Below are 17,638 nucleotides of genomic sequence, written 5' to 3'. Positions count from 1 at the left end.
TACGCAAAAATACTGTGCGTTGCGTAGCCGGAGTTGGACTGATGAGTGTTATTTTTTTGAAGCGCCCACGCGAAAGGAATTCTACGCAAAAATACTGTGTTAATTAATTTAATTTAATTTTAATTACTTTATTATTTTTTGTGATACGCTTAATATCATTGTTTTTAAGTTTAAATGGGTTGTATGTTTTTATTTTCAAAATTATTTCTCAACTTTAAATTACAGCAAAAAATACTGCAATTTTACAATGAACCTTCCACTGAACATCCCTGCGTGCGAACTTCGTTTTCATTTCAGGTGTATGGCAACACCAACTTTTCGCTAAATTATAGAACTTTAACATTAAATTATTTAAAAACTATAAGCCTCCGGCAGGTTCTGTTTTCAGTTTTAAGATGGGGATACACCCCTCTATCACCCCCTTTTTACCGTTTTTTCCAAAGCGATATACATTATACTAAATTTTAGCCTTAAATTCGCTCCACATGCAAATATTTTCTCAAATAAATCCTTATCCAAGGGGTTAATTGAATTCCGTGGAGTGTATGGTGAGAGGAGTCGACTCAGCTATGTCTGTCTGCCCTTCTGTCCACGCGCATGATGACTCAATCAAAATTTTATTTTTTTTTGTTTATTTTTTATTTACGTGAAATATATGTATTTATAAAAGATTATATTACACAATTAAAGCAACAATCCGCCAAGACGATCGGCCTCTCAATTAAACCTCAAATACATATTACTTCTTATTCAAAAATTTGCCACACCCACTTTTGCGTAAATGGCTATACCTTGATAATGTGTTAATAAAACTTGTCTAAAATTTTCCAAATTCTAAGCACCAGATTGGAAACAGCTGTTTTTCTTACTGTTCAATTTTTAGAAGTAAAATTTTATCCAGTAAAAACTTTCAACTTCACCTCAATTTCCTTTGGCGCTTGCAATTTCTCCTTCCTAGCAATTGTTTTCAAACCAAAGCACTAATTTGTAACACTTTTAACAAATTATCACTTACGTGCTCACTTAGTCGAGGTCTAATTTATGTAACTTATTAAGCATACGTTCAAACAAACCAATTAGCTGAGGCACGCTGAGAAGCTTCTAATTGCACTTCGCATTTGACAGCCGAAAGTGTCTTGATTTTGTTTGTGAAATCTTCAGTGTAATGAAAAAGAAGAAAAACTTTACTTTAGAACGAAATGTATTAGTTTATATAGATATATTGAACTTTCCCAGTCCATGCAATAAAGTTTTCATTGCAGTTTGGCTTTGTTCGTAAAAAAGGAAAAATAACTTCTTAATTCTTCAAAGTTTAAGGAGTCGGGAGCTATTACCACTTGCAGCAATAAAACAAATTGTAACTCAATGGTCGATGTAGAAGTTAGTAAATAAAATTAAAATAAAATTTGTTTGTTATGGAATTTCCTTTATTATACAATTTTCTTAAATTTACTTACCATCAACTTTGTCCGCTATCGTTTCGTTTCCTCTATTTGATTTAAATGTTTTCCGTTGTTTTTTTTTGTTGTATTTTCTTATTCAACATACCCTTTGCTCCTCTCATTAAACGAACTTCACAGGGTTGCATAGAGAGCCTGACGCAAATTTATTGTCAATCAAGTATTAATTAAAAATTTTAAATTTTTGTACGGTCAATTTGTTTTAAAATAAGGGTTAAAGTGCTGAAATGTTCTTAACTGCCAATTAGGTGTCTGTTTAGTTAAATCTAGTCTAGCACAGTCTAAAATCAAGGATCAAGAACAAGAAATTGAGCCTTCCGAATTCACTGTGACGTCAGGCTTCGAGAATGTACAAACAAATGGAAACGGAATTACTTGTGCGTGAAGAAGAAAAGTAGGCGAAAGCAATAAAAACTACCAAACACAATTAAGAACTTATAGATCTTAGATTTTTCAGCTTAGGTCTTTTCTGAATTGAGATGGTCGTGGTATCGAAACTGCCCATCAAGCTTAGATAAGAATGCCAAGTAACGTATGTATACAAACAAATTAAAAGGAAACCAAAGCGATTGGATATGAGGCACAAAAAAGCTTATTTTATTGCGAAAACATCCAACAAATGCAAGGATTTCAATTATTCTGTAATTGAAATCAGCAAAGGCAAACATTTTCTGCATTTTTTAATTGCTTAACACGTTGGCTCCCACGTCGCACGTTTTCATGCGACTCCTAAATGTTACCCTGAGGCCACGTCGCACATTTTTGTACATTTTAATATGGAATTTTACATAGAATTTGAATTCTCTGGCCTGTGGTGAATATTTTGGTGTATTTCCCATAGCCGTTGTGTATTTTTAATGGTATTTTTTTGGATAATAAAAAAGTTGTAAATTAATATTGGTCTTTTTATTAATTCTTTTAAAAATTAATTCATTTATGAACAAAACAAATATAAAAATATATAATATATGTGTGTAAATTCAAATGGAAATCATTAGAAAAACAATAAACTTAAAATTAAAAATTCAATTTTTTAATGGAGATCAGTGCAAAAATTAATTTTTCTGGTGGGAATATTTAGGAAAACATTCTACACATAGTTGCGGTTTATTGGGCAGTAGGTGGTGGTCCTTTTCAAGCTCCTTCTGGCTGTTACTCTATCAGCAGATTTTTTTGACATGGCATAACACAATACACAAGCACGCCTTATTGTTTTTCCGTTGTCGTCCTTTCTTTTTTCTATAAAATGTTTTCCTTTTGTTATAGGTTCTGGAGACATGAAGTCCAACAAAGCATTTGAAGTCGGTAGGCGGTCATTTGATCGGGTATATCAACACCGAATTTGGCTTTGTTGTAATCAATAACAGCAAGAGGTTTTGACGTGATAACGTCTTATAATTCGATTTAACAGGCTGCACGCACGAAAAAATGTGTCGTTACCTTGCTCATTAGTGTTACCTTGCTCATTGCCGTTACCTTGCTCATATGTCGTTACCTTGCTCATTGCCGTTACCTTGAATGAACTGCAAGCGAAAGCGCGGAACGAACGACAAAGCAAACAAAGCAAACGAACGGCAACGTTCGACATCTTGCTCTCTCCTACTTAAGTGAGTTATATATTATAAGTAACTTTCCCCTTTCGCTCTCGCTCTCTTCATTATCTAACTGTAATAATTAGCTATGTAAGTTATATATTTAATTGTTGTAATTGTTGTAATAGTAAATGGGGAACTCTTTCTCTCTTCATTTTAAGTATAAATCTAACTGTTAAAATAAATTGAATAAGTATAGTTTTTAATGTTAAAAGTAGTCTTCAAAGTCACCTTGAAGAGTAAAGACAAATTCAAACTTGTGCTATTTTAATAAAGATAAATTAAATTATAATAAACTAAAAAATAAAACTTCAACAATTTATTTTATTTTCAAAAATAAATTTAACTGGCGACGAGGATGGGATATGTTAGTTAAAACATATCCAGTGATAATCGGCAAAAGAAAAGTTTAAAATTTTCAAGAAACCGATGTGAACCGCAAATAATTCAAGTGGACATTACTAAAGTGTGGCAAAAAGCGAAATTTTTGTAAACTTAAAAACTAAAAACTAAACTAAAAAAAAATATTTCGTGTAATAACTAATCCGAAAGAATAGTTCTAACAAATTTATGATCGTTGAAAATAATTTGAACTTAGCGCAGGTGGGTGGCATTAGTTGCAGATTTTTGTAAATATAAAAACAAATGGAAAAGTGCATTTTCTCACCAAAATATCAAATTATTAGTTGAGTGCAAAACGGCAAATTTGTGCATAATTTGTGAGCAATTTTACTGCCCAAATTGATATGACTACCGTACATACATATATTTAAAGCGGACAAAATCTTTGACAAACAAGAAAAAAGATTTGCTTCGTAAAAAAAACAAAAAACAGGAAAAGAAATTACTAGAAGTTAAAAGTTAACGGAAAAAGAGAAGAAAGTGTACGGTGTGCATTCCAGTGCTAACGGCGTGAAAGACGAAAGAGAAAGCAAGCCAGCTACCATTAGAGAAAGGAGCAGAGCAGCGTGTGCTTAGAATTACAACAACACCCACAATGGCTTTGACGTTAGCTGAGAGCTTGCGTGAAGCGAGGAGCTTGCCTGCATTTAACGGGAGCAGTGAATATACGCTCAGCAACTACCTGAGGGACGTCGCAACTGTGTTGCAGCTAACGCCAGCAGAACATGTACAGACAATAAAAACAGTATTAAGCAACAGACTGCAAGGTAAGGCGTTAAAGGCGGTTGAAACCTTATTTAACCCTACATGGGAGGGTATAATAGTTAAGCTTAAGGAGGAATTTGGAGTAAAAAGAAGTTTTTTTAATTTAAGAAGTGACGCTCTAAACGAAGAAGCTAGAAACATTGAGGAATTACATTATAAATTAAGTAAAATTTTAAGTTTAATGAACACAAAGTATAGCTTAGAACCTGACATTTTGTATACACCTGAAAATAATGAAAAATTAATTTTTGATATTTATGTAAACTACTTACCTATTAGTATTAAATCTCTTTTGCTACAAAATAATATTAGATCTATTAACATAGCTTATACATTTTATTTCGAAAATAATTTATTAAAAGATATAAAACTAGTAAATAATAAACAAGCGAATAGTTTTGCGTATAAAAGTTTTCAAAACAATAATGATTTTCGAAATAACAATACCTTTCCAAATAATAACTTTCAAAATGCAAATAATTCATTAAAAAGGAATGGTTTTCAAAGATTTCAAAATTCAAGCACCTTTCCTAATTATAGTAGCCGTAATAACAGAAATAATAGTGGTGGTTTTAATAATTGTAACAGAAATTTCAGAAATTTTCAAACGCAAACTTTTAACACTTTTAACAGAAATAATCAGCAACAACAAACCCAAAATTATGACTTAGAAAATTTTAGTAATTTACGACAAAATCAACAAAATTCATATAATAGACATTTAAGTAATAATGAAGAACCAATGGAAATTGATGCAATTCACGTTACAGAAAATTTTCCTGTGCAGCCTCGAAATTATCATTACCCATAGTAATATTAACTATAAATAATACAAAAACAAGATGCCTAATTGATAGTGGTGCTGCTACTACCCTCGGAGATTATAATTTTTTTTCCAATATAGGAATAAAGAAAAGTTTAATAAAACCAATTTTATTAAATACCCTGGTCGGTAATAATATTATTATAGATGAAGTGATAGTAAATGTGCCGGATGAATTCAAAGAAAAAAATAGCACCATGTCTGTTAAATTAATTAATTTTATTGATAAAAAATTCGATTGCATAATAGGAATAAATATTTTACAGCCCTTTGGAGCTATAATAGATTTTCAAAATAATACTCTTAAAGTAAATAATAACGAAATAAAACTAATTGACTATAAATTTAACATTTCTTATGAGGAAATTAATTATATAGAAAAATTTGAGCTGGATAAATTCAAAGATTTAATGCCTACAAACTTAAATAAGGAAGAAAATAAGTTATTAGAAAATTTTTTACATAAAAATAAAAAGACGTTTTATATTAAAAACCAAAATTTAACTACAACTACCTGTGTAAAACATAAAATAATAACTACTTCTAATAAAATAGTATACTGCAAGAATTATAGGCATCCACAGATTTTAGAAAATGAAATAGAAAAGCAAATAAATGAAATGTTAAAAGAAAATATAATACGCCCCAGCAAATCGCCTTATAATTCCCCTTTGTGGATTGTTAAAAAGAAGTCCGATAATTCGAACCAGCAGAAATGGCGATTAGTTATAGACTTTAGGAAGCTAAATGAAATAACTGTGGATGACAAATTTCCTCTGCCAAATACAGAGTCATTATTTGACAAGTTAGGTAAGGCACAATATTTCTCGTCCTTGGACCTTGCGAAAGGCTTTCATCAGGTTTTGATGGAGGAAAGCGACATTGAGAAAACGGCTTTTTCAACGCCCCGTGGTCACTTCGAGTTCATTCGAATGCCCTTCGGTCTCAAAAACGCGCCCGCTACATTTCAGCGAATGCTAAACTACATTTTGGCTGATTATATAAATAAAATTTGTATAATTTATATGGATGATATACTAGTCTTTTCAACCTCGCTAACCGAACACTTAGAAAGCTTGCAAAAAGTATTTAATAAACTGAATGACTACAATTTAAAGGTTCAAATAGATAAGTGTAGATTCTTATCGAAAGAAACAAACTTTCTTGGTCATATCATAACAAATAATGGGATAAAGCCCAACCCCGAGAAAATTAATATAATACAAAACTTGGAGCTACCAAAGTCAGTAAAAGAAATTAAATCGTTTTTAGGTTTAACCGGATATTACCGGAAATTCATTAGGAACTATTCCTTTGTTGCTAGCCCTATAATAAAATATTTAAAAAAAAATAGTAAAATTGATATTAATGACAAATCTTATATTGACGCTTTCGAAAAATTGAAGAAAATTTTAACAAATCCACCAATATTATGCTATCCAGACTTTAATAAAAAATTTGTATTGACCACGGATGCAAGCAATGCTGCTATTGGCGCGGTGTTGAGCCAGGATGGCAAACCAGTAAGTTACGCCAGTAGGACTTTAAATGGACATGAAAAAAACTACTCAACGCTAGAAAAAGAATTATTAGCCATTGTATGGTCAGTGAAATATTACCGTCCATACCTTTTTGGTCGAAAGTTTCTAGTTCAAACTGATCATCAGCCTTTGAAATGGCTTTATTCACTTAAAGAGCCCAATTCTAGAATCATCCGATGGAAAATATTATTAGATGAATTTGATCTCGATATTGAATATATTAAGGGAAAGGAGAATAAGGTAGCTGATTTTTTGAGCAGAGTTGAAGTAAATCATAGTACGGAAGAAAATGTAAATATTAATTTCTTTAGAATAAATAAAATTGTTAATAAATATAGGACGCAAATAAGAATAGTTAAAAATAAAAATAAAGAAACCGAAATACTTTTTAAAAAATATAAAATAATATATGTGTCTGAGAATGACTTAAATAATACTCATTATTTGAATGATTTATTTAGACGTGAAATAAAAAGAGGAAAAATTGGGGTATACTCGGAGCTTGACAATAATAAATATAATATAATACAGAACAAATTAATTGAATTATTTTCTAGTAACAATAAAATAAATTTCATAAATTGTACAAAAGTTGCTAGTGATATTGAATCCGAGGAATCTTTATTGAATATCATTGATGATATTCATATTAAAGGTAACCATAGAGGAATCCAGGAGAATTTCGAAGAATTAAAAGATAATTATTATAATCCTAAATTATTAAAATTTATAAATAGATATTGCAATAACTGCAGAATATGTAATGAAAACAAATATGACAGAAAACCAATAAATAAAATATTTCAACATACTCCAACACCAGAAAAACCAAATGAAATAGTACATATAGATATTTTTCAGATACAAAAGACTAGTTTTTTGACAACAATAGACAAATTTACGAAATTAGGAACGGCACATAAACTAAATGACAAAAATATGGTAACAATTAAAACTAAAATCGAAGAGCGAATCGCATTTTTAGGAAAACCTGATAAAATTATTATGGATAATGAATTTAATAATGCACTTATAAAGCTGTTCTGTCAAGAAAATAATATAGAAACTCATTTTACAACACCGAATTCGCACACAGGAAATTCAGATGTAGAAAGAATGCATTCGACTCTCTTAGAGCATATAAGAATATTAAAAAACGCTGAAAATATTAATGACTCTGAAGAATTAGTACTAAAAGCAGTTAATTTCTATAATAATACAATTCACAGCACGACTAAATTAAAACCAATTGATTTTATAAATAAGTTACACATAAATTTAAAAGAGGTTAAGGTAAGATCTGAAGCAATTAAAAAGAAAACCATTGATAGAGAAAATATTAAAAGAGAAAATATTACACTTAATTTACAAAAATCTAATTTATATATTAAAAATCCTACTGCAATTAGACAAAAAACTGCTAAAAGATTTAACAGATACCACCACAGCAACCCTAATAAAGTAGACACTGCACAATTTAGACGCCCATTAAAGTCTATAAAATAAAATAAAAATAAATAAAAAAAATAATAATAATAAAAAAAAATGAAATGGATTTGTAGAGCAAAACATGGAAAACTATTCGTTAATATTTTTTTTATATTAAATCACACTATATTTATTTTTTTAAAATGTAAACTATAGAATAAGAAATGAATATTTATGGCTAATATAGTTTAATATTTATCTTGGAAAAAAAACCGCTAAACAACTTAAATATATTTCAAGTTATTAGTTAAGTGTGATTTAAATCTGTATCACTATAAGAAACTATTAAATTTTCGGATTGTATATTTGTAAAAGATTCGACGAGACTCGAATTCTTTAAGGAGAGGCGAGTTATATATTATAAGTAACTTTCCCCTTTCGCTCTCGCTCTCTTCATTATCTAACTGTAATAATTAGCTATGTAAGTTATATATTTAATTGTTGTAATTGTTGTAATAGTAAATGGGGAACTCTTTCTCTCTTCATTTTAAGTATAAATCTAACTGTTAAAATAAATTGAATAAGTATAGTTTTTAATGTTAAAAGTAGTCTTCAAAGTCACCTTGAAGAGTAAAGACAAATTCAAACTTGTGCTATTTTAATAAAGATAAATTAAATTATAATAAACTAAAAAATAAAACTTCAACAATTTATTTTATTTTCAAAAATAAATTTAACTAGTGAGCGTATATGTGTATGTATATGCGCATATGTACATATATAAATTCACGTATTTGTATTTACATATGCCTTCTTATTGTAAGTTTGTTAATAATACCTGTTGTTTTAATGTTATTATTATTTTTTGACGTGATAACGTCTTATAATTCTATGTAGCCAGCTGCACGCACCAAAAAATGCGTCGTTACCTTGCTTGAACAGCATGTTATGTTATGTTATGTTATGTTATGTTATGTTATGTTATGTTATGTTATGTTATGTTATGTTATGTTATGTTATGTTATGTTATGTTATGTTATGTTATGTTATGTTATGTTATGTTATGTTATGTTATGTTATGTTATGTTATGTTATGTTATGTTATGTTATGTTATGTTATGTTATGTTATGTTATGTTATGTTATGTTATGTTATGTTATGTTATGTTATGTTATGTTATGTTATGTTATGTTATGTTATGTTATGTTATGTTATGTTATGTTATGTTATGTTATGTTATGTTATGTTATGTTATGTTATGTTATGTTATGTTATGTTATGTTATGTTATGTTAATGTTAACTCATTCTCTATATCCATACAAAATATCTATCAAACAAATAAAATTAAAATTTTCTTTTGAAAAATGCAACCATTCAATTAGTATTTTCTTATGACGTTATCACGTTAAACTATCGTCAGTACACCGACTTTACAGACAACCTCTTTTTCAAAAGCTCGTTGCCTTCGCTTCCTGGTAGAAAACTAAGTAAAATAAACCAAAAATATCAAATACAACTCAAAAACTGCAAAAAATTACTGTCGCACATTTTCGTGCGACGTGGCCCCACAACATGTTTTATGATCTCCCAGGCCATGTCGCACGAAAATGTGCGACACAAAAAAAAACCATTATAACTGCAAAATTAGCGACCAAAATAAAGTCGCGAGTAGTCAAAACTTATTTTTAGGCACTAAGAAACAAAAAAGAACATAAATAAGTTGTTGGCCTCAGGTGACCAAAATTGTTAAATGACACTGCTACTGAACGATCAAAATTCTAAAAAGGCTTTGGCAGCCAACGTGTTAAATCGTGTATTTTCTTTTGCCAAATTGGTTGTAAAAAAACAGTTTTACACCATAAGACATTTCTACTGATTTACATAGAATAACGAAAATTCATAATTTTAAATTATATTAATATAATTTATTATTATTCCGTGAGTTTTTAAAAATCTATCTTAGTGATAAAAAATTGAGTTTTTGGTAAAAGTTTAAAAAATTTGAAATAGTATTCGGTTTTTCTGTGAACACTCCTTTACCCGATATGCGATTGCCGGTTGGAAGCATAAGTGAACAGTTGTTGTCACTTGCTTGTCTTCCCAGTTGTAAAAACTTTCCTGTCAAATCTGTCAAATTCACATCATTCAAAGCCAATAGAAAAGCAATCACCTGAAAAATTCATTCATAATAACTCTGTTTTGAAAAATTTATTTATTAAATCTTTTTTTTTATTACTCCAACATAATTCGGAATGAGTATTTTCAGCCTCAAGGGCTTGAGTGTGCGTTTCTGCCGGCAGGCATACATTCTAGCTAGTGTGCGAGCGGGAGTTGCACCAATGCCGGGCCGTACCAAATTGAGGTTAAGTTTGTGTGAGTGCAGTAATCAGCAGACAATCAATTACAGTAGTCGAGGGATTGCAGTGCATGCAATCGCTACCACACATGAAGAACTAACAAGACTAAAGCCATGTCTACTTGCAGCCACAACGCCGTTACGCGGTATCCACAACAACTTGTATCAAATGGTAAAAAAGCGTACACTTGATGCACGCACTAAATTGCAGCATAACAAATTTCCTAATAATGAAGCATGCGAAGAACCATCAAAGAACCCTTCATCTAACTGCAATGACCAAAGTGGTAGTACAATGTGTTCATCTCCATCTCCCGGTCCTTCCGACCGATTATCACCACCCTCATCTACCTCATGCAAACCTCAAATTGAAAAGTCTGCAAAAGAACCTTGTCCACCCAATCCAGTCAAGCTCGAACAAACGGTCAAAGCAATATATTTATATTAAATCCGTCATATTGACAATGATTATACGTTTAATTGAACTTTTTTGATTTTCTTTCTTTTTGCTAACTACAGACACAAAAGGGGTGCGTTAAAAATACAGAATTATTGCGAGCAAAAGACTGCAATATAAGTAGTAGAAAAAAGGTAACTTGTGATAAAAAACCAAGTGAAGGTGGCGGTGCTGGTGGTGTAGGCGGTACAGGCGGCGCAAAGGGTGCATGCGGTGCAGGTCAAAGTGGCTCACCTGGTTCGGGTATGGGAGATGATGAAGCGACAAGGAAAACTAGAATGCTATTGGCTATGCTGGCGGCTTTGGGACTCGGTGGATTGGTAAGCAAGAAAAAATCGAGTTGCTTTTCTCTGTTAACGATATCAATTTTCCTTAGCTTTTGTGGTTATTGACGAGGCGAAAACCAAAGAGTGCTGAGAGCAAAGAATGTAAACCAGGTGCAAAGAGCGTAACGACAAGTAAAGTTTACAAAATGTTTAATATGACTCAAATTTCAATTTTTAATTTAAATCTCCTATCAGTTCCAGCGACATCAGCTGATCTGCCAAAACATGTGCCATATTTACTAGTTGGTGGTGGAACAGCAGCTTTTTCAGCATTCCGTGCAATTAAATCGAACGATCCGCGTGCAAAGGTGCGTACTTCTTATATGTTTTGTAATTTGAAAAATAATTCTTAATATCCCTGTTAAATTCAAGTTTTGGTAAAGATATATAGTTTGCGATATCTGAACCATAAGTTTACTTCAAATTAAATTCATGTATAATTTAAATGGCGATTAACTATTTTAATACAATAATTGTTTAAAATTGTTCAAGGCTGTTTGCATTAGCTGTTACTGAAGCAAACAAATTAAATACTTTAAGGGGTAACACCACTGTAGAAATTTCAAAAAATTGATTTTTTTTTTATAAGCTTAAAAAATTCTTTGAACCTTTTAAAATACAGAACAAAAAGTTTTATACGTTACCGAAGTTTATTTCATAAATATTTTAAGCTTTTAACCAAGCGTTAGTGACTGCTACCTAACGACTTCTCCAAATTTCCAAACTTTAAACGCGTTTTTCTCAAAACACGTTTTCTGAAATTGGCACGCAGCATAACTCAAACAATTTTAAATATTTTTAATCAGGTTTTTCACTACGTCTGTATAATAACCTTCTTAAGAGAAGAGCGTAGGGGATTTTCGATAGATTAATTTAAACGATCGTTATAATTATTTAAGTGCCGTTTTTTTAGTCCAAAATAGAGTTTTTTTCCTTCAAATGCTTGCTAATTCCACAAAAATAAATATTTTTTAAATCCCCTACGTGTTTCTCTAGCTATTCTTATCTAGATTAAGAAAAAACAAATTTCCTTGTTCCAGATTAAAATTTGCACCCTCTGTGCTGCGTGCCGCGGAGCTCCTTCAAGAGAAACCACATTACAAAAATGTCTCCAATACCGCCATTTTGTAAAATTTTTCGATCAAACTTTGTAGTTTTGTATTTTAGTATATAAGTAATAACTTCCCAAATCAGAGTGATTGTTTTCCCTTTCTTTCTATACAAAAAAATTCTTTAAAAATCGTGTTTATTTTACGCGTGTAGAGTGGTGTTACCCCTTAAGTCGTAACTTAGGAAGGCGTATTTGAGTGAATGAAGTACTGAAGCTTTTTATAATTAATTTTAGGTGCTTATGATCACAGATGAAATGAGAAAGCCTTATATGCGGCCACCACTTTCCAAAGAACTTTGGTATTCGGCAGAAAAGGGTGAAGTTACGAAAGACTATCGTTTCAAACAGTGGACTGGCGCAGAAAGAAGGTAATTATTGTATGATTGAAGTTAATAATTCAAAATTTACGAAACATATTAGTTTATTCTGTTTGAATTAATGTTTTTGTAAATTGTAAATGTGTTATATCCCCTAAAATTTTGTACTACAAAAAATCAATTGAACTGACAACTTACGTAACACATCCAAGTGAATAGGTTCACAAACAAAGGATAAGAGATTACTTCATATTTAGCTTCCAAAGCAAGTAATCCCAATCTGGAGAATCTTGTGCTTCTATTATTTCTTGTATATGTTTTTCCGCCGTAGCGTGACTACCATTGGGAATTCACAGAGAGAACGTAAGTTCGAATCTCGGTGAAACACCAAAGTTAAGAAAAACATTTTTCTAATAGCGGTCGCCCGTCGGCAGGCAATGGCAAACCTCCGAGTGTATTTCTGCCATGAAAAAAACTCCTGAAAAAAAACCATTGGCGTGCGGAGTCGGCTTGAAACTCTAGGTCCCTCCATTTGTGGAACAACATCAAGACGCACTCCACAAATAGGAGGAGGAGCTCGGCCAAACACCCAAAAAGGGTGTACGCGCCAATTATATATTTATTATATATATATATATATATGTTTTCCTATATATTTTTTATCAGGCCCATATTAATTTACCTATCTTCCACTTCCAGCCTCTTCTTTGAGCCTGAAGAGTTCTTTGTTGAACCTTCGAAGCTAATGGAAACAATAAATGGTGGCATCGCCGTGGCGCAAGGTTTCACTGTGAAGAAGGTTGATCCAGCCAAACATATTGCAACGTTGGCCGACGGTTATGAAATCGGCTATGACGAATGTTTGATAGCGACAGGTATGCAATTCAATTATAATACACGCACACAGTCGCAAGTTATTTAACAATTACTTTTCATCTATCGATTATTTCAGGTTGCACACCGAAAAATCTCGATGTGTTTTTGCATGCAATACCTGGCGTGAGGGAAAAGGTTATGATGTATCGCAGTCCCGATGATTTTGAACGTTTGAAGCAATATGCTGATGAAAAGAAATCGATTACAATTTTGGGGAATGGCTTTACTGGCAGCGAGTTGGCATGCTCGCTGGCGAATTATGCCAAGAACAAAAAAGTGAAAATATATCAAATATTTCCAGAATCTGGAAATATGTCCCGAGTACTGCCTGATTATCTAAGCAAATGGACCACTGCCAAGATGGAATCAATGGGAGTGTGTGTCATACCTGAGACGAGCGTCAAAGATGCACAACGCGACGAAACACTACTTAAGCTGTCGCTTAGCAATGGCAAGAGTTTATTAACTGATGTTGTGAGTACTTTCGACAATCTATTCAACCGAATGAAAGTAAGCAATGTATTTTTTGATTTTCTGCATTTATCTTGTTTTCGTCAGGTTGTAGTATGCGTGGGTTGTGAACCGAACACAAAATTAGCGACAACCTCGGGCTTGGAGACCGATAGTAATATAGGCGGTTTTGTAGTTAATGCTGAATTAGAGGCTAGGCGAAATTTGTTTGTGGTAAGTGACGACTAGTTTCATAACTTAGACGACTAGTTAAATAACTTTGTTTATTCAATTAATAGGCTGGTGATGCATCCTGCTTCTACGATCCGTTGCTTGGACGACGACGCATCGAACACCATGACCATTCTGTGGTATCAGGCAGACTGGCGGGAGAAAATATGGTCGGAAAAAGTGAGTAATTTGTGTTGAGTTGATGTTGCGCAACGTAAAACAGCTGCACTGTGCTATGGCATATCCTAGTCAGAGCCTAACCTTTGTCAATTGTGAATATCACATGTGAACTGGTATTGTCTCCATTAACCTTGCTCATACGGTTAAAGTTGACATGTCTCAATATTTCTACCTCATATACATCTTTGCAACTCTTGATTGTCAGCAAAGATAGTCACAGCCGTACCATTTTGTAGAAGCGTAGATTTTCTGCTAATATCAAAAAGCACATGACAGCTGCTAGTCTGCCGAATGCGCATCAATGACTTATCCGTAGTCGGATACGAACCATCATCCATTGCAAACGAAGAGGCAGATTTGTCCTACTGTAAGCATCCAAGATATACGTATCAATTTCCCAACACTACCGACCAGGTCAATCCCGGTGATCCCCGCATAAAGGAGCTCTATTTGGAGATTCGGCAACTGGTGACCCAATATAAGCGGACCAAATGGGAAGAGCACCTGAAAACCTGCAACTTCACTACTGGTGTGAGTAAGCTCTGGCCCACCGTAAAGTCTTATCTCCCGATAACTCTCCTTTCTCCGGTAGTGAAGACTCTTGAAGTCCTACACCCACTCTACACGAATAATTTGGCACCATCCCCACATCAGCATGGTTTTCGAAGGTTGTACAGTGCCACCACAGCACTCGCTGCCATAAACACCCAAATAAACCGCGGACTTAACCAAAACCGGCTCTGCGAGAAGACTGTCTTAGTAGCGCTGGACCTGAAGAACTCTTTCGACACGTTACTAGATGACATTATACAGTGGACATTCCCGCTAGGGCTGAAGAGATGGTCCGCGAATTATTTGAGTAGTCGGTACTCGTTAGTGATTTTCCGAGACCAAAACTCTAAGCAGAGGTGGATAAAGCAAGGTGTTCCGCAGGGTGGTGTCCTTTCACTCTTGTATTTCAACTTCTACATATCGAAGCTTCCCCGGCCACCAGAGGGAATCTCCCTGGTCTCTTATGCTGACGATTGTGCGATAATGGCGTCGGGCAATGACATCGATGGCCTGCGCGAAAGTAAACGATTACCTCACCAGCCTCTCGCTTTTTCATTGCGAGGAATCTACAACTTTTCCCCACTAAGTCAACGGCAATCCTCTTTACCAGCGCAACTCAAAGTTATAGTCGACAACACACCAATGCCGACTGTGAACAACCCCAAAATTTTGGGACTTACCTTTGATAGTTTGCCCTCCAAAACTACGTGCGGCTTATTATATGAGATTAAATTCCTACCTCTCCACGATAGACCCTGCCATATCAAGCATCTTCAATATGCGAGGAAGCCAAAAAGTCTGTATCACAGGCACGCACAAATCGATCCAAGGTCATTTTTTTTATCCCGTCCAAAAAATCATATTTTCTGAGCCTACCTTTAGATTGTCAATGTCAATGATGCCAACAAAAGTGCTGTTAGCAACTTTTTTGCAGCATTCCGAGAAAATATTAATAATATTTCATTTCTCTCTTACAGAAAAAGCCTATACGCATCAGAGTATGTTTTGGTCCGACTTGGGTCCAGAGGTCGGTTACGAAGGCATCGGCCTCGTTGATGCTTCCTTGCCCACAGTTGCTGTGTTTGCATTGTCTACACCGAATCCAGAACGCCGCAGTGATAATTTAACCGAAAAAGCTGTGGTCGAGGGTGGGGACGGCGGTAAGACAGTGACTGTGAACACGGAAGCACCGGACGTCAAGTGCGATCCGAACGAGGCGGACGAGTATGGGCGTGGGGTTATTTTTTATATGAAAGATGATAAAATAGTGGGTATTTTATTGTGGAACCTCTTCAATCGCATTGGTTTGGCACGAACAATTATCAATCAGAATAAGAAATACGACGACTTAAATGAAGTTGCGAAACTCTTCGAAATTCATGCGTAGTTCCGAAAAGCGTTAAACAAATTCGTAATGTTTAATAATAATTTGGTTAGGTAAAAATGTTTGTTACCATTAGTTAATTACACGTGTAAATTTGCAATGTACATCTGAAATATACATTTATATAAATATGCATTTCGGTTAAAACACACTCAGCCACGCGCATCCACTCAGACAGCAGAGATTTTTGAAATTGATTGCCAATACACAATTATTGGGTGGGTGCCACTGCCAAGAGAATGCGGCAAATGTGAATACGCTACTATTTTCACAAGTTGACTAGCATTTAAGCTTTATTAAGAAACCCTTTGTAGCCTGTAATTGACGAATGCTTTTAAAAAACTATTCATTGAAACCAAATCAATACTTAAAAATATGTACATAAGATCACTCTAATTGTATACTTAAGATATTAGGGTATTTGTTGAATGCTTGAAGAGCGTAAATAAAATTAATCAATTAAAAAAAAAAAACGCATTCTTCAGCTTTGTTAAAAAATGAATATGAAAATAAATGGTTTTCTTGGTTCACAGCAAATTGTGAAATGTCTGAAATATGGTGACTTTAAACTTGGTAAAAGCTCTCCATTGATAAAAAAAAGTGCAGTTGATTAAAAAAAAAATGTATTGAAGCAGATGGAAAAATTAGTTACTTCAAAAATTTAGGTTAAAATCTCGTATTTCATTTCATTTAACTGCAAACAAAAAAATCCAAATTAAATAAAAAATAGATAAATTGGCAACCTTTCCACTATTAAGAAATAAAATGAAAAAAAATTCCACTTCGTAGAAAAAAATAATTTAACTCAATTAAAAAACAAAAAATTAAATGACGCGGTGACTTGTATACTGGTGATTTGAAGGTGCATATGTGAGGTCTCGATCGCAGTAGTTGACACTCGTTTGAAGCGTAAAGGTATTTTTTTAACTGACGTCAAAAATGTCTACTTTCGTCCCGAGAAAACAGCATTTGCGGAAAGTCATGCTTCATTATTACCTTTTAAGGGGTTTCGTCGGTTAAAAAAAGACATATTTTCAATATTTTTTTCTCTATCTAAAAATTCTTTATTTAATTCAAACTTTTTGCTGTCTTATAGATACATATTTAAAGAATAATTTCTGAAATTTTCAAAAAAAAAAAAAATAAAACTCCTCCATTGTGACGTCATTTCCGGTGACCCCACGAAAAAAGGTGTGTCCGTGTTGTCAGCATAACTCCTGACAGGATCATCAAAAACGAAAAACCAAAATTAATTGTTTTAATTAGTTAAGACCATAAACTCGTGCTTGAACGAAGGAAAGAAAAAAAGTAAGAATTGGAATTTTTGCAGACATTTTTCCAAAAAAATGAAAATATGAAAATTTCGGTCAAATTTGCTTGACATTT

The 17,638-nt window shown here is 33.0% G+C and overlaps 1 protein-coding gene across 4 annotated transcripts; it reads left to right on the top strand.

Annotated features, from left to right (window-relative positions):
- The first annotated feature begins 10,137 nt into the window (after positions 1–10,137).
- On the top strand, positions 10,138–16,383 carry LOC129247838 (putative apoptosis-inducing factor 1, mitochondrial). 4 transcript variants are annotated; one of them, XM_054887175.1, is made up of 11 exons: positions 10,139–10,385; positions 10,497–10,540; positions 10,888–11,145; positions 11,202–11,283; positions 11,347–11,459; positions 12,497–12,630; positions 13,279–13,454; positions 13,532–13,929; positions 14,014–14,139; positions 14,205–14,316; positions 15,846–16,383. In XM_054887175.1, exons 1-11 carry the CDS (start codon positions 10,265–10,267, stop codon positions 16,253–16,255), a joined length of 1,974 nt encoding a protein of 657 aa, XP_054743150.1. In that variant the 5' UTR covers positions 10,139–10,264; the 3' UTR covers positions 16,256–16,383. The 4 variants fall into 4 exon arrangements, with proteins under 4 accessions (XP_054743147.1, XP_054743150.1, XP_054743148.1 ...); XM_054887173.1 differs by having other exon boundaries at positions 10,497–10,792; XM_054887172.1 differs by having other exon boundaries at positions 10,138–10,792.
- Positions 16,384–17,638: the final 1,255 nt, after the last annotated feature.

Source organism: Anastrepha obliqua, chromosome 5, assembly GCF_027943255.1.
Source record: "Anastrepha obliqua isolate idAnaObli1 chromosome 5, idAnaObli1_1.0, whole genome shotgun sequence".
Taxonomy (NCBI): Eukaryota; Metazoa; Arthropoda; class Insecta; order Diptera; family Tephritidae; genus Anastrepha; species Anastrepha obliqua.
This window is presented reverse-complemented; position numbering and strand designations above follow the sequence as displayed.